This window comes from Coloeus monedula (assembly GCF_965178545.1).
Source record: "Coloeus monedula genome assembly, chromosome: 18".
Lineage (NCBI taxonomy): Eukaryota > Metazoa > Chordata > Aves > Passeriformes > Corvidae > Coloeus > Coloeus monedula.
This window is the reverse complement of record NC_138798.1, coordinates 9,883,926-9,908,201: the sequence shown is the minus strand read 5'-3', so window position 1 is coordinate 9,908,201 and position 24,276 is coordinate 9,883,926. Positions and strand designations below refer to the sequence as shown.

At 42.6% G+C, this 24,276-nt stretch overlaps 1 protein-coding gene across 3 annotated transcripts in view; it reads left to right on the top strand.

Annotated features, from left to right (window-relative positions):
- Window positions 1–8,329, top strand: part of SPECC1L (sperm antigen with calponin homology and coiled-coil domains 1 like) — a 63,428-nt gene extending 55,099 nt beyond the window's left edge. For all 3 annotated transcript variants that reach the window (XM_082293502.1, XM_082293503.1, XM_082293504.1), the window contains one exon: window positions 1,268–8,329. In XM_082293502.1, coding sequence (XP_082149628.1) covers window positions 1,268–1,357 — 90 coding nt within the window. In that variant the 3' untranslated portion in view covers window positions 1,358–8,329. The remainder of the gene's footprint in view (window positions 1–1,267) is intronic.
- Window positions 8,330–24,276: the final 15,947 nt, after the last annotated feature.

The window sequence follows — 24,276 nt, the reverse complement described above, 5'->3', positions numbered from 1 at the left end:
CAAATTTTAGAGAAAAATAATTAGTTTTCAATAGTAGAGTGTTTACTAGAAAAGGAGTATTTCTGAAGGTGCGGAATTGGGAGTATCCCAAACCCTTGTGAGTGGTCATGAAAATGTTGAAATGGCCATTATCAGAAATTATACTTAAGTGATACTTTTGCAACCTAAATTCTAACAAAGCTGCCATAGTTAGCAACTAACAGTATGACAGAGTTTTTAAAAATAACACTTTCCTTGATCCTTATCAGTGCTTTACCCCCCCCAGCATTGTGTTTGCTAACAATGGCAGTGCAGCTCCTGGGCTTTCGTACTTTGACTTTGGCACTGATTTGAAATGTGGAAGTTTCTTACCAAGCGCTGATGTAAGAATGAGATTGTGGAAAATAACTGCAAAAATTCTTGCATAATTCAGCCTTAATCTAAATGGTTGCTGTCTGTCCTTCCTTTTTTCTGATGTACTTCATTACTGATACCATAAACAGACAAATTGAATGGAATCAAGTCTAAGTGCAAATTGTATCCATCTTAATAAGTTATTATCTATTTACATACCTACATGCACAGTGTATGTGATGTGTATGTTTGAGGATTTTTTTTTTAATCCATATTACATGAGTAGAGGGTGAAGAAGGGTATGAAAACTCCTGTATGTAAATAGGAGTGGAATGCAAGTAGAAGTTATTCATCCTCTGAAGGTGTTCAGCTAAAAAAACTCACAACTTCTTTTTTGAGTTCTGGAGATTCCTGCATCCAAAGCTTTCAAATAGAGCTTTACAGTAAACAGAAATTACTAGAAACTACATCACTCTGTTTTGCTTTGTACACGTGCTGAAGAGAGTAGGTGGGATTTAAGTATTTATTGATGCTTAACCTGATGGGAATTTTGAACTGTAATTAATATCTGGGTCTTGATTCTGTGGCTCACAGTTCCTGGGGTAGGTTGAGTTGATTTGCAAGGCTGATGCAGGGTTGTGTGAACACTAAAGTCTGACTATTGTACCAGCTGTGCTCAGTGGGGGACAGCTTGAGCATGCACAGCATCAGACATTTCAATCTTAAGTCAACAAAAGAACTATCTACAGATATGCTATTCATTACATTTTGTAAGTAATACCAAGATATATAGAGGAAAACAGAGCTTTCTTCATCAGTGCTTTAAATTGTGGAAACTTGACAGATTTACCATTCCCAGGAATGTGTGAAAACACTGCTGCATTGCTCTCAAGGTTTTCATTTCTGATTTTGACCAATCTGTTTTCTGTGACAGGACATCAATGAAATGGTGCGAACTGAGCGTCCAGACTGGCAGAATGTCATGCTGTATGTTACAGCAATTTACAAATACTTTGAAACCTGAACCCTAATCATTCGGCAGATCCATGGAATACAACCAACATGAGCTACCAGATGGAAATCTTACTGAAATGCTAATCCCCATTTCACTGAAAACCGGCAATATTTGAGTCCCCTCAAACTTCAGTGACTCTATCATGGATTGCCTCAGATTGCTTCAGCTACTAAGCATGGAAACAACTGTTTAAAAGCAAGAACTTGTTGCCACAGTGCTTGGAATAACCCAGGTTATTAAGCTATTCAGATTAATTATGTAGCCTAAAGAGCCTGGACTACTTATGTGCTGCCTTTCCAGTCAGACTTCCTGAAACTTTCTTTCCTGGGAGAGTGAGATGAATGCTTCCTCTAGCATATAGGAGACTAAATGTGCAGATAAAGCTTTGAGAAAGAAAAGGATAACATGGCATCATATTACTGGACTTTCTGTAGTATCCTGATTCCACAGACTCTGAATATTCTACCCACAGCATATGGCAGCCCAATACAGTAGAGTTCTTAATGGTAACTTAGTTACTGCCTATACAGCTATTTTTCATCCTTTAAAATGTGCACAGTATTCTAGGAAAACAAGCTTTGATTCCATAATGATAAACTGCGGGGAAAAGTGCTCTCAATACCTCGAAAAATCTGGCACAGAAGAAGTCTTCATTCTAAAGCTTCATTATAAGCCTACCTCTGTCACAGTGATGTGGCTTTCATCTTTATCTTATGGATTGTTAAAGACTAGCACATGCAGCTCCTGGCTTTCAGGGTATACTATACTTCAAGGAATCTGTGCAAACTCCCTGTGCTTCCACTGTAACAGAAATGAATCAATAATCACCCCTTGTCTGGCTTGTTCTTTCCTCTCTTCCTCCTTTGCCTGTGCAGCACACACAGCTACCCCGGGCTTTCCTCTACAGCAATATGAGCACATGTCGTGGATGTCTGTGGTAGAAGTTTGGAACTGGGATAGCATTTCCTCTGCAGAGAAGATATTCTCAATAAGTTGTAATAATGAAATAGTTTGTCTCAAAATCCAGCTTTGCCATGTTTTCTGTGTGTTTTTCATTGGTCTTGCACATCCTCATCTGAGTGACAGAAGGTGAGATGTTCTCTGGGAAGGACTATGGAGGAACTGATGTAATGTGTGTACACCCAGTAGTCTCAAATATTGCGTGGAAATGACTCACTGTCACAAGGAAGGAATTGAGAAACTTTAGTCTGCTCAACTTCTTTTTTTTTTTTTTCTGAAAATGTACCTGAATTCATTTGGGCAAGAGAGTTTAAGTGCCTTAGCGATCATTGAGTTGATATGTCCTGGCACTTCAGGGCCTGGTGTGGAATGTTAATGGCTCCCAGTGATTTCATGGCTCCATTTGTCACGAGCTGTTTGTTGTAATCTTGCTTGTCAAATCGAGGGGAGACTTCACTCTGTCATTGCTTCTGCCTCTTGCTTTTCTGAACACTTTCCAGCAGTTCAGCCACGGAACATCTCATTAATATTAAGCAGAAGCCAACTTGAGCAGTGAGTTCTGTAACAGCTGCTATTTATAAGCACAGGCTCTTTCAGCAGTAACCCCATTGTAAAGAAAATAAATCTGTTCTATGGTGCTCTTACGACTGTTAAGGACAGTTTGAATGTCATAGATGTTAACCCAGTGAATGCAACTGTGCTTGGCATCTGTGAAACTTCTTCATGGTATAAAAGCACAGATTTAACTCAAAAGTATTGCCAAATCCAAAACCCCATCCATCATCTGAAGAACATGGCCCATGTGAAGAGTAATAATTCAGCATGTCTCCAGCATTGTATAAGAATACACATTTATACTGATATGTGCCTGTGAGAACTATGGAACTTTGCAGAATAACTACTTAACCTGTGCTGAGGGCCTTTGGAGAAGTTTTCAGAGCAGCAGTGTCTCAAACATTCTTACAGCTCTTTAGAACTAGAAGTAGATACTGTCAGATTATTAATTGGTGCATTTGAAGAGCCAACATAATCTGAAGACAGTTGTTGCAAGAGAGGTTTCAAGTGAAAAATCTTCATTAATAGATTTTAATATAAGTCTGAAATGCATTTTCCTCTCCTCTATGTTTCTTCAAATTTTTTTTTTACTTCATTTCTTACTTTCCAGTAAGAATAGTCTTACTGGAAATATGCATTACTGCTGTCTTGCATTCTATCTCCTACTATTAAATTCCAGATTTTGCCAGTCAGTGTTTAAAAAACCCTTCTCTTTATCCTCTGAACAGATATCCTTATTTATGATTGTCTTATTCATTGCCTTAGATTTAAAAAAAAAATATTTTTCTAATGAAAAGGATAGCATTTCTTGATCTAAAGTCACTCATGACCTGTTTTGGTGAGGTAATTCGAGCTTTGAGCTGATTTTTTTTCTGTCCAATGGTCATCTTCGTTTACCTGGAATGTTGTCAGAGTCCTTAACTGCAATAACACTGAGAGTGTAACCATTTGTCAAAAGAGAAATCACATTTGCCAGATCCTTTCTGTAAAAAACATGAGCTGCTGGTCTTCAGAAAGGAAGAGAGAGAAAAGCTAGCAGTAATTGTAAAAGGAATCTTGTTACAAATTTCAGAGCTCTGTAAACTTTTTCTTGGTGTGATCTGTCTGATAAAACTCTGTGAATCCAGCCCAGGAACACTGGGCTTTGTGAAGAGTTTTTTTGTGTGCTGATGTATCTGAGCCTTTACAAATGAGGAATGAAGCAATGGAAGATCTAAAGCAAACATAATGCCCTGCTGCACTCTACAATCTGTTTTTTTCTGAAGGTTCAAACCACATTCAGTTGTTCAAGAGGAAAAATAGCTGTAGCCCTTCTGGATGTGGAATAAATATACTGTTGTGCTTGGTTTCTGTTCATAGTTAATCCTGAAACAGCCTGGGTTTTTGTTCATGTGAAGTGCAAGTTTATGCTGATTTACTTTCCTTTTAATCCAGAAAATATTTCTGAATGTACTGAAAATATTTTGTTATCCATTTATATTTTACTGTGTGCCTTGCAAGTGCCTGTGCTGTAGAATATCAGGGTTACTCATGGCCAGCTGTAGGGTGGGCAACCAAGTGCAGCTGTGGGACATCCTGATGCAGGTACAGCTGTGTCAGCCTCTGGATCCTGTGGATGGAAACACTTCTATGGGTGTTACACTTGATTTGGTTTCCAGTTGGTTTTGTTTAATCCAGTTTGGTTTGGCTGTCTATTTAAATAGAAACACCAATTTAGGATCTCCAGTGTCTGGCCCTCACAAAAAATGTCTTATTCCCATGCCTCTGAAAAACTGAGTGAAATTTTCACTTTTAAATTTGTGTTTGTGGATAGTTTATCCAGAATATAGTATATAATTATCACAGATTCTGATTTAAAGGTAGATTTTTTTTCTCTTTTGCATAAAATATATTCTTTAAGTTACATGTAATGTTTCTGATAATTTTTTGTCTCCAATTTTATGAAATATTTCCACTGTTTGTGTTTTTCTGTAAAGTCCATCATCATGTCTTAGGAGGCCCTTAATTTGCCAGAGCTAAATGAACTCTGCTTTAATTTATTGGTGTAAACTCCTGTTAATATCCCTGGCAGCAGTGCTGCTCTGGTTTTACGTGCATGGGGAGAAATAAATTAAACCCCTCCTGTAATAATGCAGTACAGTGGTTTAAGCTGCTGAGGATCTGCCTTGTGAATCGTGTAGCTGTGACATTGGAGTCTCACTTCTATTACTAATCTCAGTGTTTTTTCAGTTTCAACACTTTAGACATTTGGATTCTTTTGCACCACCAAAAAATTACTTTCACTCAATTCTATTTCTGTACAGATTTGGCCCAAGGCACAATTTTTATGCCAGTGTAGTTTTAACCAAGATTATTTGGGAAGCTGGAGATTTGGAGAACTTGTGGTTGTTTTTCTTACTGCCTGTGCCTGCTTTGGGGACACTGCCTGGTGTTCAGACGGTTCCAAAGCTGCCCCGGGCTGGCTGAAGTGATGCAGTTACACCTTTAAACTGTGCTCCTGTGACTCCTGTGGTGGCTTGACTTCTTGTTTGCCTCTTGCAATTAACGCAGCCCCAAGCAGGAGCTACTAAGGGGCAAAATTCTTCTGGGAAGGAATGCAGTTGTACACCTTCATGCTACTTTTTGCCTATTGTGAATTATGCTGAGGTGGCCTAGAAAGAGGACCTTAAAATAGTCATGTCCATATATGGACTGAGTTAACTGTATAGCTTGTCTGTGGTCCTTCCCTTGATTTGGTAAATATTTATTTCTGTTGTATTTTTATGTTCTACCAAGCTCTATTTCTGCAATTCCTTTCTTTAAGCTACCATTATTGTATCCCTTTCTTTAAGCTAACATTAACCAGTTTGAGAAATTACTTGGTGAGAAGTGCTATTAAAGTCTCTTCATCATCCATGAGTGCTGGACATGCCATTGTGCTTTCCCAAGTTAGTGTGTGTTGACTGGCAAAACACAGACTTCTCTTAATACATTTAATTGTCCCTATTTAGAAAGGTATCTTAAATAGTGTTTCTGCTTTCACAGGAGAGTGGCTGGATGGGTTTTAAATTACTGTGTGGCTTGCTGTGTCCCTCCTTACATCTAAGTTCCTTCTGTTGTATTCCCTGATTTCAGAATCAGTGTTGTAGTACGCTCTGTAATTATCAAACCCGTGTTGAGCATCTGGAATATGTAGCAAGTATGCTGTGGATAATTAATGCCTACATAACTTAAAAGGTTGAGGTTTGTAGAGTTCGAATTTCTGTCAATTGATACAAGTGTCTTTTTTTCTTATGTTTTTGCTACACTTTCCAGTTGTTTGGATGCAACACCCTTGAACTCAGTTTGAGAAAGCCACTGTCCTAATCTCCTTGAGCTAATTCATTCTGTGATATTAGAATTATTTCCTAACAATGAAACTGTAGTAAAACCTATGAATACCAGATGACTTCCTTCCAACTGACATTAGCTTTTGCTTGGAATATTCCTTACCACTGGGAATAGGCCAGTGTCTGCCTCAGAGTTGCACATAAAGTTCCCATCGGTCCCAGCAGGACTTGAGGATGCAGAGCAGGAGGGTAAACTTCTGGCAGAATATTGCAGCAGCCTGATGTAATTAAGCTGGTTTCATTTTAATCCCCTATTTTCAGGGGTTTTCAGTTTAGGCAAAATCATTTACTAAAAGCTGAAATGTGGCCTGTTAGTTCTCCACTGGGAAGTATGCTTCTGTTTAATAATATTTTTATGAGATTGTATTTATGGAAATGGAAAGAAAAATGTCATAAAGCTAGTTTTGTTGCACTTTTCTAAGGCTTTTGTATTTTGCATAGTTCTAGAATATAAGGAAGCTGCTTGGGAATATAAGGAAGCTGCTTGGGGAGGCCAAGGCTTAAAACCTGCTCTGCCCCAGCATAGCAATGTATTATGTGCATTTTCACCCTAGTGATACATGTATTATTTTAATTGCATGTAACTGGTGTATTTATATGGTAGTGAGGGAGCCCAGCAGACATTTCCTGCTGCAGAGGAGCCATTGGCAGTCCCAGTTCCACAGAACTGGCCTGTTCTGACTGTAGACTGCACTTGCAATAATGGAATAGTCCATTTTTGATTTTGAACTCATTCAACAAGTGGGGAGAAGACACTTTCAACAAATGGGGAGAAGGGGGCTCTTTTTTTTTGTTTGGTTTTGGTTTGGGGGTTTTTTTTTTGTTGTTTCTTTTTGTTGTTGGTTTGGTTTGGTTTTTTGTTGTTCCATTGTTGAAATTTCTCTGGAGGCTTTTAATGGTTTCCAATTATTGCATATGTTCAGTTAGGATGGTTACTTGGGAATCAGTTCAGCTAGGCACAAATACATGTAACATACTCAAGTAATTAATCCTTGTAACTTATAGCATTTCAGTTTGATAGACACTTTTGGTTTTATATGTATTATAAAGTTAATTTTTCTGTCTATGAGTAGCACTTTTATGTGTATCTGAAGGGTTTTTTGAACAGAAATGTGTTTTTTCTGTATATTATCTAATGGGAAGAAAGTATAACACTACTAAACAAGGCACAGACTAGTTTGCCTCCAGACTGTAAGTTCATTTTAGGTCAGGAATGATCAAGAGTTGTTCAGTGTATCTGAAATCAATCAGTGATCCAAATTAATACTGGAGAACTCTCCCGATCAAACCCAGAAGGGCATTAATTGGTACCCTCCACCTCTCGGACGAGGGTGCTTCCAGTTCAGGTGTGAGGCAGAACTGACAGAACAGTGTGATGAATTTTGGACTTAGTGAAAGAACGGAATTTTATTGATGCCTCAGTCTGACTTCACAGCACTATACTGGATAAGGAGTAACCTTGTTTGAGATGACACTGCAGCCAGTAATGATATCTCCTAAATAGCTAATTTAAAGCTTACTTTCCATGGCCTTTAAAGATGATGTAAAACCCAGTGATTCTAAAAGCTCTTCTCATCCATCCAGCTTTTCTGATTTGTATTGGTTTTACTCTCCCTTGAAACAGCTGTTGTATGTCAGTGTATGTGTTTAGTAATTCTTCTTCTAGACAAGTACAAGTACTTTGCTTTTTTCCCAGAACCCTTTTGAATAGTTTACACACGTCTTACATAGAGAGAGGCTTTGCATAAATGTATAGATGTACCTATATGCACACGCATAAATGTGTGTGTACAGATCTGTACTCCTGCAGGTTCTGAGTAACACAAACATGTTTCAAGAAGTGCTTGTGTCTTGAATACTTAGGCTGGTGTATTAGTGTATAAATTTAAATGGCAAGGAGGAAAAAAAACATTTTGTTTGCTTCTGGCTAGAGCTGAGAAATAAAGGTTTGAGGAAAATTTTGATGAGTGTTCCAATTGTATTTCACCCTGTTTCTGGTTTGAAAGGCACAAGTTGGTAATCATTGGACCTTGAAAAGTCAGCAAGCCTATGTTAAGCTAAACCTTTTGAAGGACCCAATATGCTTTCAGTTTGCAAGGACCACTGAAGATCTGGGCATTTTACTTTCTCCATAATGTATTCTGTATGAGTATTTAGTATGTATGCCTTCAATTTGCCAATGTTGCCATGTTTTCTTCTTAATTATTCATGAAATAAAGGTTGCAAATAGCAGAACGTGTGTTTGTTTTCTTGGGTGAAGCTGCTACAAGAAGGGGCTGTTTTAACTCTGGTTTTGGCACTGTGTTTGTTCAGAAGTGTTGCAGGAAGCAACTGTGGAGGTTCATCCGCTAGTGTGTGTGTGAAGGGCTTGTGTGCACATAACCTCAGGATTTTTTTTGGAAGTCATATCTCTCTTGGGATACCAGCAGCCTTTACAGGATCTACCCCCAAAGGGTTTTAAGTGATAAGACAGTGAATACCCCAGATAAGAGGGACATGTTTAAGGCATCTGCTGAGCCTGTATTGTTCTAGAGAAGGAAATTGCAGAGAATATGTTCAGTTTAGGCAACTTCTGTAATACATTGCAGGATTAGAATTATTTAAATGTTACTTAGCCCAACCCAAGTAAGGCAATTGTGTGCTCACTCCCTCTCTGTCTCTAAAGGAGTTGGGCTGGAGAGAGGTTGGGGACTTAAGCTCTAAACAGTTCACACTATTTAAAGCAGATGCCTAAACATAAATTTTCCAGGTGAAAATAAATCTTAGAACACCTTAAGTCTGGTTTGGTCTCAAATCATCCTGGATGGTAACTGTTTTCAAATACTCGTTTGGAGCTTTAATTTCAAGTGTTCTGGAATAAATTGGACCCAGAGGTTTGGACTGAGCTCCTAATTATTGTAAATATTGTTCTGGAATGCACTGGCTAGTAAAGGTATTTTAATTCTGCCTTTTTTTTTTTTTTTTTTTTTGAGATTTTTGTGTGGTGTATTCTGACTGTTCAGCAATCCAGGAAAGTCTTTGTCTCAGTAATGCTATTCTGCAAGAAAATGTGTTGTTTCTCCTTTCTTGAGGTGAAATATTCTCCCTGAGATCTCCGTGCCGTCCTTCCTGCAGTGTCTGGTTGTGCTGGAGGTGTGTGGTTTAAGAACATGCCTGATTTAAGAAAACTCTTTTTAGTTCTTAAAATGGATTTATATCCTGTTTTTAAGCATGGATCTTCAGTTTTCATACTTCTTTTGCAAATATATGTTTCAGAAGTGTAGTGTAGTAGACTGATATCAGAAAATAGATATTTTTCTTTTCTGTAGCAAGTGCATGGCAGCACCATGGGAGGGACTTGTCCACGTACATGGGCATCTGGACTGCAGGACATGGGCCAGGCCTGAGGGATGCTAAAACTGCAGTGTCTGCACAGTCTGTAGAGCTGCAGCTTTTCTTTCCCATATCCACTGAAATAACATTCCCTCACCAAAGTATTTTCATGGATTGCCTTCCAAGCTGTCACTAGAAAATTTTGTTAAAAATGTGAAACCAGCTCCATAAGTGTGTCTAAGTTGAATATAATAAAATTGGTTCATTCATTTCTAAGATCTTACTGTAAGGAAAAGCTGCAGCTATATGGAATAGTAAAATAAATACCTCAGAAGCAACAGCAATATAATATTCCACTGTATTAAATCACAAAAGCTAATATTGGAGTCATGGTTTTTCTGCAGTTGAATTCTGTGGAGGAACTAGGTTAGCAATACAGAACTTCTGCTAAATTGTCATTCAATTGTTTCACAATTGCTTTGATCAACAGAAAAAATAATGTATGTTGCAGAGAGCTGGGTGTAGTTCCACAAAGGGCAGAGATCAGAGGGGCTCATGAAGATGTGTGTTATTACCACACAAAATTATTTGAGAGGAGACCCTTATTGAAAGCTAACTCCTTTCTTAACTTTCTTATTAAGTAGGAAGCTATTTACAGCCAGCGGCTACTGATGGAACTTAAAAAACAGACAAAAAGGGAGCTGAATTCTGTGCCCCTCTCAGCTCCCTCACTCAGTGCTTTGTCTGTGTTGTTTTTCAGTACTATCTTTCCTTGAGCCCAGCATTTCATGTTGAGATGTTCTCATATCTCAAGCCGGTTTTTGTTTTCATCCTCAATACTAAAGGTTGAGTGAATTCTTCTTTGAATTTGCTTGAAAAGTTGTGATGGCATTGAGGAAGCTCCGGTGCCTTCTCTACGAATTACTGCTTGGTGCTGCAGCCCAGTACCTTGAATGGGGAAGTTGGCTAATTAGTGTCTCTGTTCCTGGCAGCTGAAGATTAGAAGAGCATTTATGTCTAATTAATTATTTTTATTAGTTTCATTTCTATTAGAAGAGTTTATTTGAAACTTCTCCCATGCAAGTCTTTGTTCAGAAAAAACTGTCTATGAATTTTTAAAGAAGCAGATGAGGGATGGGTGCCACCAATTCTAATCCAGGTTAAGGTTTGTATTAGTCTTTGACTGCTATTGCCCTCTGTGTCACCATCATTTAACCCTTTTTGTAGAACTGAATTTCTGTATATGAAATGTCCTATTTGAAAAATATTATGTCGACTTTTCATAAATGGTCTTTGTTCTTCAGGATTTTCAGTTCTTTGGAACCTTCTTAATCTCATTATGAAAATAGGGTTGGACACAGTAGTGTCTTATCACAGTATTTTTGCTCTTAGATATTTGCATTGATTCTATAGTGCGGGGCACTATTTGTGCTTCTCTCCAGTGCTGTGCATAGCTCAATCCCTCGTTTATGTCCTTTTCTTAAACCATTTTAGGCTCCTTCCTCACGCCAGAAGCCTAAAAGTTAAGCTCTTAAAAATGAAAGAAACTTGAGAAGGAGACATAACAGTCTGGAGACAACTTCACTAAGCTGTTGACAATATCATATTTTTCAAAAATAAATATCCCACAGAGCACCAAAATGCCAGTGCGTTGAGTTAAGGCTGTGTCTCCATGCGGCCACACTCGGAGTCCATGGGCTGCACCAGGGCACAGCCTGTACTGGCCATAGCCAGGGCTTCTGCAAAATCTCAGCTTTGCATTGTCAGCTTTGCAGTTCAGGAGCTGCAAAAAAATCCCCCCTTGAAACGGCTGCTCTAAGAAATTAATACAGCTGGACTTTGGTCTGGGCACAGAAGAAATGTAAAGGGAATGTTTGCTGCCATTCTCCTCTTGGCCAGAGGTACAGCTGGCATTGGAATGGGGTGCTAAAACATGAGCTCAACTTTATAAACCTCTGAAGTTGTGTCATTTTGCACCAACATTTCCAGCACACACTATTCCCTAACAGGGAGTGGTGGGGAGCAGGGTCAGCAGTTACTTTTTGTCTCCAATTTGTGTTGTGACAAAACTGGGTTAAACACAATGTGTATTTTGTCAAGTTAAATAAGGGTTGCCCTCTCGTTGCTCCTCAGAATAAAATGAGAATAGTTCAAGTGAAGAAGAATCAAGTGACTTCTGCTGGGCCTTTCAACTCCAACAGTTCATTTATTGTGTAAAGGTAAGTTATATTTTAGCTGTTGCTCTGCAGCTCCCACATGATGATTCATGCTGCCAGTTTTTCTTCTATTAATAGTTTACAGAGAGTGCTTAAATTTAGATTGAATTCCATCTCATAGTCTGTCATGCTGAATAGCATTGAGAGAAATAAAGCCACAGTCTGTTTGGGCAGTGCCTTTTACGGAGAGTAGTCAACTCCTGATAAGAAATTACTGAAAATCCTTCCTTCGTTCCTGACCCAGACTGGATTCAGACTGTGTTGGGGATATTGTTTGCATTTCCATGTGAGGGCAAATCTTACCTTGACTTCAGCTTCTTTTCCTTAAGCCTTTGGTAAAAGCTGAACTCCTCCTATGCTGGAATTGAACAGTTTGTGCAAAGGCTTCAGTCTTTGTCACAGGAGTGTCCTTCATTATGATTTTAGCCATGGGTATTTTCAGAAAAATTTTGCATGTGTAACTTTGTTAAAGGAGACGCTCTTCAGAAAAACCTGGATTTTCCCAATGTTGATTTTAATGCTATCAAATATTTAATGTTGAACAATGTGAGTGAAATAATTGCATATATACAAACACACAGATTTTTATTTATGTATCTATATCTGTATCTATATCTGTCTTTAATTTTGAAGGATTTGCTGTTGTATTCAAAGGACCTCAAGTAACTGTGCCCTCATCCTTTCTTTTAGACTAACACAGGTGTCTTTCATTGCTTTTGAGGAGATTCAGGGACTATTTGTGGGAATGGGATATGTTCAAGTCAGAACACACCATTTTAAATGTCCTGTTTAACAACATTGAACGTGTGTGCTAATGCAATACTCAGTTTGATGTTTCTTGGCAAAATATGCATCCCTGAAATGTAATTTTGCACATATTAAATAATTCATTCTTGTTAGAAGGAAAGGTTTCGTGACAGAGAAGAGCCTCAAAACTGATAAAGCATTCATCTCTTTGTAAAGACAGAAATAATTTTTCTATTTAAAATAAGATTAATTCTTCCAGGTTCTGTTTTAGGCAAACTGATCATTTCTAGTCCTCCACATGGAAGCCTCAGTACCTGGGTATGATTTTCTGCTTCCCAGAGTGACAGGCTGCATTTGGTTCTGAGCCTGTTTTGTGTTTCAGGGGTATCCTTGACATGCCCAAGGTGTCGCTCATGCAGTGCCGGCAAAGAAAAGGGTGAGTTTCACAATAGGTCTTAAGCATGAGGTTTTTATTTACTTTGCTCTCACCTTTTTGAAGGAAGTATTTCAAGGGTTGATCTACACAGGCTTTCTAGAGCTTACTGCTTGAGCTGAGTTGCTAAGTCTGAGAAGTGCAAATACTCTTATCACTACTTTTCAGCTGCCCAAAACTCTGGAGTTTGGCTTGTTCTGTGAAACTGTGAACAGGATGTTACTGCAGCTCTGCTTTCCAGGAATGAGAAAGCTTTTCTTGGCTCTACAAGAGAATCAGAAAATTTGGTTTCTGTCCTTGCAGTCCTGGACTCCTTTCACCTCCGAGCCAGCTCTGAACATGTGGCAGTACGTTCCCATGGCTGCGGAGGCTGCTGGAAGCTGTTTTGTTTCCAGGTGGTTTCAGCCTGTCTCTTCATGTCATCCCTTCTCAAACTGTGCCAGGGCACAGCAGTCATAGTAATGCTGGTTTATTCTCCAGAGTGACCAAGGGAAGTTGCACTCCCTGGTGCTGCCACCACTGCATATATTATAAAAAACAAAAGATATAGAAGCTGTTTGTATTCCTTACTGTCAATTTACTGTCATTGGCCACTGGTAAGGGAGGGCAAAAGTAGAAATACCCAGAGATAAGGACAATGCACATGAAACATGCACAAGAATTATGGTCTGATACTTGACAGGGACAATGACATAAAACCAATAGAAAAGCAGTTAATTTTTTAGTTCAAAAGAGAAGCAACAGATCTATTCGGATCTTATTATAGTAATGGAAGTTATCCTATCCAACTGCTGAATTGGACATAAAACAGCAGCTGCTCATTATAAACACAGTTACTTGTACAGAAGTGAAAAATGAGCATGCAGAAGACATAGAGGGTCTGGCCCAGTTGCTCTGGGAGGTGTTAATACTGATTTTTAACATCTTGGATCACTGCAGAATTCCTAGCTGCACTGGGATAAAATCACTGGGTAACAATGGGGATCTGATCTGCTATCCATACTGGCATGGCCAGTGAGGGAAGGAACCAGTGGTTTGGTGCTTCTGGTGTCAGAATGCTTTTATGGAAGGAAAGTAATTTCTAAGAAACTTTAGAAGCTGGTCAGGGAGCCTTTATCAGCCAGTCCTGTGAAAGTACTTGGACATTTGCTCTGGATCTTCTATGACTTGCTGATTTAAAAGAAAATCTACAGAGTCTACATCAAATAATCTTAAAACTGGTTAGCTGCAAAAATCAAAGAGTTGCGACTGGGAAAAGAAACACCCAATGATGCATTTCTGGGGTCCTTCAAAGGTATGGTGATCAACATTTGTGACTTGGGAAACTTGTAAGGTGATATATTGAGGTTGGAATAAACCAGCCTGACAGTTCAGCAAAGGGGGTTGACTGCAACAGCTTTGGGTTTACTGTATTCAGGAACAAAATAATATTTAGAAATGCATCCCTGCTCCTTAAAAGTATTTTGATTTCCAGCTTTAATTGATTTCTGTGGCAGAGAGTAATTTGGATGGCTTTGAGGCTCTTGGGCCAAAGAGTGAGGCAGCCTCTACAATACTGGAAATACTGCCCTGGAAAGCAGCAACACCAAGCAGACACAGCAGAGCCTGGCAGGCAGCTGATTCTGACTTGCCCCTGTAGTTTGAAAACAATTGCACAGCATAAAATTTCCTGGAATATCAACTAGGAGTGGGAAAATACTACCTCTTGTACAGGGCAAACATGAGGCCATTGCATCCCATTCCTAGTGTCAGCATTTTTTAAAGAGCTCTGGTAAACATCGTGTAGATGTTTCTAAATCTATCCTTTATGCAGCATGTTTTGATGAGGCTTCTAATTTTCTCATCTCCCACTTTTGCTTTTTCTCTTGACTTGGCTAGTCACTGTATGTGTTCCTTAAAATCATTTCATGTTACTGTGTGGTAAATTACTCCAGCCTTTTCTGTAACTTCCTGGGAAAAATTACTTTTTTTTTTTCTCCCCAGAGGATTCCCATTGTGTTTGGAGCAGCCTTCACTCCGTGCTGTAGTTCCCAGCTGCGTGGCTGAGACAGCCCATGAACCAGCCTGCCTTCCTGACTGGGGTAAGAGTGGAGGGGAGGGTGGCTCAGGCGCTGGGTGCTGCTGCCAGTGCTGAATTTTTAATGCTTAGATGCTCACAGATTTTGAGGTTGGCACTGAAGGGGCTGGTGCCAGTTCTGCTACTTCTTTCCTACTGTCTTGTTACACTGAAGAAATGTAAAGCATCGTTTATGCTGGTGCTGCCAGGAAAGGCAGGGTAGGTGGTGCTGTGTGTCAGTGATGTGGGAATGCTTTTGGACAAGGTGGCAGGGGCAAAGTCTCTCTGGAGTGGGGAATCCTAGAATAAAACCTCACTGCATGACACAAGCACCTGACCTGTGGCAGTCCCTGCACAGAGGGGCTTGGGCTGGCTAGTCACTGAGATGGATCAGTCTATCAGAAGCTGGGACCTGCCATGGAGTTGCTGGGAAGTGTGGAGTCACACTGGTGGTTTTTCCTGTTTGTAATCTCCACCCAATAGGAACACGTAGATTACTTACTTACTAAGAGGTAAACTTGAAAAATAGAAGTTAAAAAACTTAGGAGATGCCCACAAAGACCAGTGGGACTAAATTCTTGAGAGGTTCTCTCCCTGCTTCAAAATTGCTGTGAGATGAGTCATGGCTGTCCCCAAGTCCTTCGGAGGAGCGGGAGCTGGCTGGGGGACAGGCGCAGCCCCAGGGGCACCGCAGGCAGGAAATGTGCTGTGTGCTGGTGGGATCCACAGCCACCTAGCCGGTGGGAATGTGAAACTGCTGTCAAATAGTCAATATCTCTTCAGAGAACTCTTAAACACTTCCAGAGTAGTAATGCTCACCTCTCCTCTCTCCTCTCTCCTCTCTCCTCTCTCCTCTCTCCTCTCTCCTCTCTCCTCTCTCCTCTCTCCTCTCTCCTCTCTCCTCTCTCCTCTCTCCTCTCTCCTCTCTCCTCTCTCCTCTCTCCTCTCTCCTCTCTCCTCTCTCCTCTCTCCTCTCTCCTCTCTCCTCTCTCCTCTCCCCTCTCCCCTCTCCCCTCTCCCCTCTCCCCTCTCCCCTCTCCCCTCTCCCCTCTCCCCTCTCCCCTCTCCCCTCTCCCCTCTCCCCTCTCTCCTCTCTCCTCTCCCCTCTCCCCTCTCTCCTCTCTCCTCTCCTCTCCTCCTTTCATTGTATGCAGATCAAGCCCAGTCAAACCCGCTTCTGTCACTTGCAGGTCCCTCACGACAAGCGAGGACTCTCAAGTAAGTGGCCTCTCCTCCAGCCCCGCTGCGAGGATGCTGCTCCGGGCTGTTCGTGTTGGCACCGAGCCCCGCGGTGCCGGGTCGCCGCCGGCCGCCAGGTAAAGCTGCGGGGCTGCCGGGCGCCCATCCTGCCGGGAGCGGGGCCGGGGCCGGGAGCGGGAGCCGTTCCCGTGGCCTCGAGTGCCGGTGCCGTTCCCTTGGCCGCCGCCGCGCCCGCCCCGCGCCGCCCTGCAGGGGGAGCCGCGGCAGCCGCGTCCTGCGCGGAGGCGGGAGCGGAGCGGAGCGGGGCAGCGCCGACACCGCCACACGGCTCCGGGCGCGGCCGGAGCGGAGCGGCGCCCTGAGGCCAGGTGGGTGAGGCCGGCGGGCCCGCGGGGAGGGGCGGCGAGGGCCCGGGGTGCAGCTCCCGGGGCGGAGCGGGACTTCCCGGCCGGGGCGGGCTGCGGGGCTCGTCCTGCTGGAGCATCCCGAGCGCGGCGGTCCCCGGCCCCGGCAGCCGCGGTGCGCGGCTCGGTTTCCCTCACGGCGTCCGCGGTCCCGCTCCTGCCTGTTCCGCGAATTTGAAAAGTGGCTGCCCGCTGCTCTCTCGGTGCAGCCGAGCCCCCAGCCCCAAGACGGGGCGATTTTGCCCTGCTCCCGCTTTCTCCTGCTCCGGCTCGGATGGTGTTTCCCCCGTGGAGCCGGTGCTTTTCACTCCGTGCTGATTCCCAACTGTCAGGCCCTCGACACACCCCCGCGCTCCAAGATGTTTGCTCCACGGATCTTCCCTCAAACATCAGGTGCTGGACTTTGCCTCCCTGCCGCCCTTCAGCGGATAATTGTGCTTATCATAAAATAGTGATTCCATAGGAGCACCCCTCATCCTGTAAACTACTCCGTAGTGCTTTCAAAAGAGATTTCCATGCACTTTCATAGTCGTATTAAGGGGGAAAGGGTAGAGACGGAATAGATGGTTTCAAACCTGTGCAGTCTTATCCTATTCCTTGCCCCCAAAAGCCCCAGCTCTGCCTTATCTCTGCCGAGCCGCTGAAAGTTTCTCAGCGGAGTGCCTTTCCCTGTGCCCGGGAGCGCTCAGCCTTGGTACCCTGCTAGCGTGTCTATGGAGTCTCCACTCCCAGAGGGGCCTGTACCCCTGTGCTGGGAAAGAGGGTGGATGAAGGACAGGGAAACAGGTTGCAAGGTACGGGGTGTCCCCAGAGCTGTGGGCAGGATGTGGATGCAGGCTTTTTGCCCTGGTGGACAGGGCTCCGGAGCCCTGTGGGGTGACCTGCCCTCACGGAGTGCCCGAGGCAGCAAGTGCTTTCCCATTCCGCTGTGTCAGTGCTGCTGTGTGATGCCGTTGCCGGGGATGCTCCTGGGAGTAGATTTTCTGCATGGTCGTTTGTGTGGTCTGAGAGTCACGGTTGCTTTGTTGCTCTTTTATGCCCTGGTCAGTGTGAGTCTGGGGGCTCTCGAGTGCAGGGGGACTGCAGGCTTTGCTATAGCCAGAAAGGAGGAAAGGTGGTTGAGCACCTTCTTCAGAACTGCTTGGGGCACTGAGCCCAGAGAGAGACAGGAAGGGTTAACTTAAAGAGAATAACATGACTCACTTGGTAAATAGTTAATAGAATTGCTGTAACTACTTAAAATTATTTTCCTAAGCAGATGGCCAACTATTAGATAACTCGGTCTTTGGATGTATTTGTTTTCAGGTTTCTTATCAGGCTCGTAAGTCTCAGACACATGTAACTCAAGAACTGGAGTAATTGATAAATTTGTTCTTCCACATGGGGGAAACTAACAGAAAGAGAGAAAGCATGGTCAGCCCCTGCTGTTAGAGACACCCCCGGAGCATATTGCCCAAGTGAAGTAGAAAAAGATTAGATAAAGTGACCAGCAGGGATATGAGAAATATTTCAATTTAATTAGGTCTGTGGAGGAAATACCTTATTTTGAATCTCAATAAAAAAGTCAATATAAATGTAATCATGTATCACAAAAACCTATGGAAATGAAATCCTGTCTAATGTGGCAAATTGATTAAATTCTGAATTAACCAGGAAAGCTGTGAACCTCTGAATTTGTAGAGAAAACATGTGGGTACAAACTGCAAACATGTATGTGTGTACATAAAATAAAAACGACCTATTGCAGGGTGTGAAAAAAAAAAAGGCAAGCAGGTCTCCTTTTTAATGGTGGCCATGTTTGTCATTTTCATGTGTATATAATCTATGTCTTTCCATAAGTATTTTTCCATATGGTTTGAAGCCATATGTATTTTTATACATAAAAATAGAATCCTCATCACCCTGTACTAGGTCAAGGGGTGTTGGCCCAATAATGATGTTTTTAGCCTCTGCCCTTCTATCAGTGGGTGCAAAAGGCACTAAAGGTCTGAGCTGGAAAGCATCTGCCAGGTCTACCCATGTTTGCATTTCTGCTTTTGCTGGTATTTTAATAGGATGCTTTCATAAGGACTGCTGGTGCTAGTGCATTTGGATATACTCATCTTTTGAAAGTTTTTCATCTTTTTTGTTTAATCTTCAGTAATGGATTTCACGTAGAGCCGTGTGGTTTTCTCTTAAGAACCACTGGGAAAAGCTCAGCCCCACAGAAGGTTTGGGGGGACTGCTTTGAATCTTCATGCTTCCTTTCAGTCCTGTCTTTTGGAAGGCTCTGGTCCCCCTTTGGTTTTGAGCCTGGCTGCTTTTCCATCTTGTGTTGAGCGAAAGCCTCCCCCTTTACCACTTCCTTTCTGCCTGGCAGACTGATGGCTGTATAATTTCTTGTCTGTACAGGATGTTTAAAGTTTCACAGACTTCATTTTCTCAATGCTTCAGGTCTTCACTTTGGTTTGACATTTCAGTCTATGTGAGATGGGACAAGGCACAGTTTGGGGAAGGTCTCTGAGTTCTGCACAGGTGGGAGTGAGGTATTCTCCATCCAAAGGCTGGTACCAACATCTCTCTTGGTGTCCTGCAAAGTTTGTCCTTGTCTTCAGCTTGGACAGATTCCAGCTCTGCTTGTTCATTTTCTCATCTGATCTGGATTGTGATTAACTCCCAAGGTTGTTCTTTATTGTGTGATTTCCATCTGAAAATGGAGATGGACTATTAAACATTTTATTGTTGTTGTTGGACTCTAAAGTAAAAATCAGGAAAGAGATCTTGATCTGTGTGTCAAGGAATCAGAGAAGATTGTTACAAATCAATGGAGGGCTATTCCCTTTTATTCTGATATCTGGTATTTAGGACCAGAAGGTTTGGTTGCTTCATGGACCATCTTCAGGTTTTGCATGAGTGCACCTGAACAGCCTTGGTGAAGCTGCTTGAACAAAATAGCACCAGTTCCTTGCCTCTCTGCTCATTTTAAGAATGGAAGATTTTAAGAGAAAGCTGCCTACTTAATGAGATGCTTTTGTAGTTGAATATTGAGGGTTGGACAGTTAGGGGTAGAGAACTGGAAGCATTCTGTCTTGGAAGGGTGGGAGGGTCTGGGCAGATGCACAGAAGGTGATTTAACCTCTGAAGGCTTCGGTTCCTTCTGTAGAGTCAGAAGGTGCCTCTCCTTTCACAAAGGTTTCATCTGTATCAGGAATAATTATTGGTTGTATTGCACTTTTTTTTTCTGCAGTAAATCTCTGCAGATCAGAATGGACAGATGGCACATACAATTCTCAATTATGGAAAACATCCTTAGGAGGCACCTGGAGGTCATCTAATCCAGGCCTCTGCCCAAAGGAAGGATCTGCTATGGATTTGCCATTTCTGACATCTTTCTCTATCCTGCTCCTAAAGACCTGCAGTGGAGACTCGTTACTTTCCTGGTGTGCAGGAAACACCCTGATGCCCAGGTTAAACCTGCTTTGCTCTAACTCGTTCTTCATCCTGACCACAGTGGGCAACCCACAGACTATCAGCAAAGAGTGTGTCAGAGCACTTCACCAAATGCAGTTATTTGGTAAATGTGAGCAGGTAAAGGTGTGATCTCTTTCACTCCTCAACCTGGGTCCTGGGGCTCTTGCTGATGGGGATTTTTAAATTTTTATTTCTTTTAAAGTTATACATTTCAAGCCCAAATAAAGTAATTTTATTACCACTACAAATGCAGCTGCGGAAGGCAGGGTTTGAAAAGAAATGACAGCTACAAGACAAATTGTATTTATCTTAGATGGTAAGCCAGGGGTTGCATGCAGTAGGTTTATCACTCTCTGACAGGTAACAAGATAAAGTCCAGGTGTTACACAGGGATGTGAAAAGACCTGAAACAGGAATAAAGAATACTTTACAAAGCATTTTTAGGGAACATTTGCAAACAATGCATCTGAGACAATGGAGAAGTTAGCAGGGAGGGAACTTCTTGCGGGGATGGTTTGAGCCAGGGACAGGGGGAGGGAAAGGCATGCAGGGGATGAGGGAATCTTCCTGTCCCTCTCTGATACAAGGAGAGGAAAGGGGGGTTTTCCTGGAGCTTTGGAGACGTGACGGGTGACATGCTGGGCTCCTGTCTATGTGTTGATTAGCATTTGTGATTGCTCCCAGTTCCAGGGGGAAGGCACTCCGGCATTCTAGTCCTTGCAGATTGGGGCTGTTTTATCTGCGGCAGGCTGCGATACGGCATTCCCTGTGCCCGGTGTTTGTGGCTCCCAGCGACAGCCGTGGCCCTTGTTCAGCAGCGCCCTGGGGGGCTTGGCTGGTGGAGCTTCTCAAAGCGCAGCCCGAGCCGCCGGGTCACGTCTGAGCATCCCCCCGGGCAGGGCAGCCCCTCACCCATCCGGGGCAGGAACGCAGCTGAACGGAGCAAAGTGCAATCTTTTAATGCATCCCTTCGGGAATGGTGAGGTTTGCAGTTTTTCCTGTTAGAAGTTTCCTCATTTAGTATTCAGACCTCAGAGTTTCCTCCGTTTTTCTCCTAGCTTTGCTTTGTTGGGGATGTTTTAGTTTGGGTTTGCACTATTGTGTTCTCCTCTTGCTTCTTGTCTCTCCTTTTCCCCCCACCCTCTTATTTTTTCTAACTAGGGCAGCGTAAATGTTTCTGCTCTCTCTGCCTGTTCTGTAATGTTGGCCTCTTATGCAAATCCCCCTTCTTGTACTTGGAAAGTCTTCTACGAACAGCCCTATCATTTTGGTTATTGAGTTTTTCTCAATAGAACAGGACTGTGAGATCCTGGTATGAATCAGCTGTTGAGCTCAAGGACTTAAGAAAAGTAGGTGGTTAAATGTCATATTCTGTGATAATAACAACTTTGGTTTCAGTATGAGATCCATATACTTGGGCACAGACTGGGATTTTCCATAGGAAACATTCCCCTGGATAAAAGACAGCTAAGAGGTATGCGGCTTTTTAATAAAATCTTTAGAAGAGAGACACGTGATTGAAATTGATTTGAATAATTGCAGTTTCCACATACGTCCAATCCACAGATCAGTGCCCAGGTTCAATGGGACGGTGGAAAATCACATCAGACTGACCTGGGCTGGCACCAGCACCATTACAGCTCCTGGAGCACGTGTGGGGAAGCACACTGACTTTTAAAAAGTTCGTAAAATGTTCTGCAGCCCAGATTTTGGTAAAAAAAATTACCTGTGCTAATGGTTGCCTAGTGAGGGATAGTCTGGGACTGTTCCTGATAATCCCAAAACTCAGACCTCTATAGCTGAACCTTTTAAATCTGAGGCACCTAACTTTGTCAAACACCTAAAAAACAATACTTTCTTTTATGTCATCCTGTGTCTTATGAAATGTTGATCCAAATTTTGCTTGACTATTATGATTCATTTAGGGTTCTTGTTAACTTTCCCACCCCATTCCTAAAGGGAAATCTTCCTTTTTCTCCACACAGCCACTGTACAGCCCAGCTGTATGATTACAGCAGGCAAGAGATGGACACAGTCCACGTGGGAGAAACCATCCTAAAGGCTTGGGGGTATCTGTTCTGAGCACCTCCCTGGGATCCATCTCTGCTTGACTAACATCTTTTGTGTTTGGAGTCAAATGTCACAGTCCCTAAGGAATTTGCCTTTGGGGTCTTTTTTGGTTTATCCTTGTTTGGCAAGGTGTGAGGATCATGGTTGTCATGCATTTGAGAAAAGATCACAGGTTTCTTTACAGATGGAGCTTTTCTATGATGTCTTGTTGTGCAGAGGCTGTAAAATGTCTAAAGTTTTCATTGGACAGAAGGGCCACTTCCCAAGGGTGGTGGAGGTATCTCTGCTGTAGTGAGTCCTGACTGCTGTTCTCCTCTCCTTTCTGCTCCCTCTGGACAAGAACAGCAGCTCATGAGCAGCCAGCAAATGCAGTAAAATGGTTTCTGAAGTGATTTATGAATGGCTGCTAGTTCTCCAGTGTGACGGCTTGATGTAGAAGGACAGCAGTCACTGGTGAGGAGTGTAATTTCCCCAGCAGCTCTGTGCTCTCCACCCCAGCCCAGCAGCAGCTCCAGCTGGAGCTGTCGGAGCAGGAAGCGGGGAGAGGTACGAGGCTGTCACTGGAGTGGGTGTGCTCTGACCACAGCACAGGGTCTTAGGAAATGACAAAAGGACTTAAGAGTCCTCAGAGCACCAGCTCAACACTGACACTCTGGGATCAATAATAGTGACATTGGAAAGTTCTTAATAAATCGGATTATAATCAAGGACTTGGGGAAAAAACCAGTCCCTTTGAGTACCTCTAGTGTCAGTGTGGCTGGCTGTGATAGTGGAAGTGCAAGTCACCTGACAAGGGTGACAGCAGTGTGGTGTAAGTCACATCAAAGAGGAGAAGGAATGACAAAGTGAGGGCATGTGGCCTTGGGGCATCATCGGAGCATCAACTTCTTATCCACAGAGGGTGGCAGAGTCCTAAAAATGTCTTAAATAGCTTTCAGGGTGCGACAGAAACACTGACAGGATGGTGAGGCTGACACTGAGCAAATAAGCATTAGCAGTCAGAGTACCTTACAAAATGGATGAGGGAAAGTTGCTGCAAACAAACTCAAGGGACAGAAAATTTGCTATTGTGGCTTTTGCCTGCTTTTGGGATGAACAATCTTGTACCATGCTTTCATCAGGATAGAGAAGGACAGCTGGGGAATCATTTTAAGTTATGTGGAGAGAGATGGAAAGAGTTATGTTCCTTCTGCTGTAGAAGGATGTTGGTTGACCGGCTACAACAGCCCTCCCTGCACTGGGGTGAGTTTTTGTTTCACTCTCAGGGTTTACACAAACACTCCTGGCAACCTGCAGGACAGTGCTCGAGGGAGCAGGAGCAGGGATCACAGGGCATGGTGGAGAGAAAACCTGTACTTAGAGAAGGCAAATAGGGTTTGGGAATAACTGGATAAAAATGCAAGAAAACTAACAGGTGTACCCAATTCTCAGCTGCCTGTCTGGAAACTTCATACAGAAATGAGAGGCAAAGTCACATCTGGAGAGAAGTCTACTCCATTACTTTAAAATAGACCAGAATGGACACATTAGCAATATGATAATATCTTCAGAGTAAATTCTTCCCTTGCCTGTATTCCTCAGTGGGTCACCTCTTCCTTATATTCTGTTTCCTCATTTCTCTTATTTTGTCCTTGAAGGAAATGCTCCTCATGTGTGAACACAGCTGGCTTTAGTAGGGCTGTGAGGAGGCAGAGTTTGCCTTTGAGTTCTTCCCTCACACAGGAAAGGAAAACTGGCTCCTCAGAGACATTGTGGATGATGTTGGCAATATTAACTTGTTTCTGGCCATGGTACATGGTTTTAATTATGCTTTTTTACTTGTCTGCCTTATGAAAGCCTATCCAAATGCTCTGGGGTTTTTTTTATTTTTAGAAATGCCACCATAGATAAATGAACATCAGCTGTCCTGAGTACAAATAGTTTGCTCAAAAATCCAACATGTTTCGGTGTCTTTTGGCAATATATCACGATGCCTGCTGCCCAGTGAGACTTTGGTGAGCACAGGGGAGCCTTTTTCCCTTCTGTTTGTTTGATCTGGCTTATTTAACTGCTGGTCATTCAGCCTTACTTAGTTTTGCCCTCCTTGGCTTTTTGTGACCGTTAGAATTGGAATAATTACTGTGAGGTTTTTTCCTTGCTTTTAAACATTTATAGCAT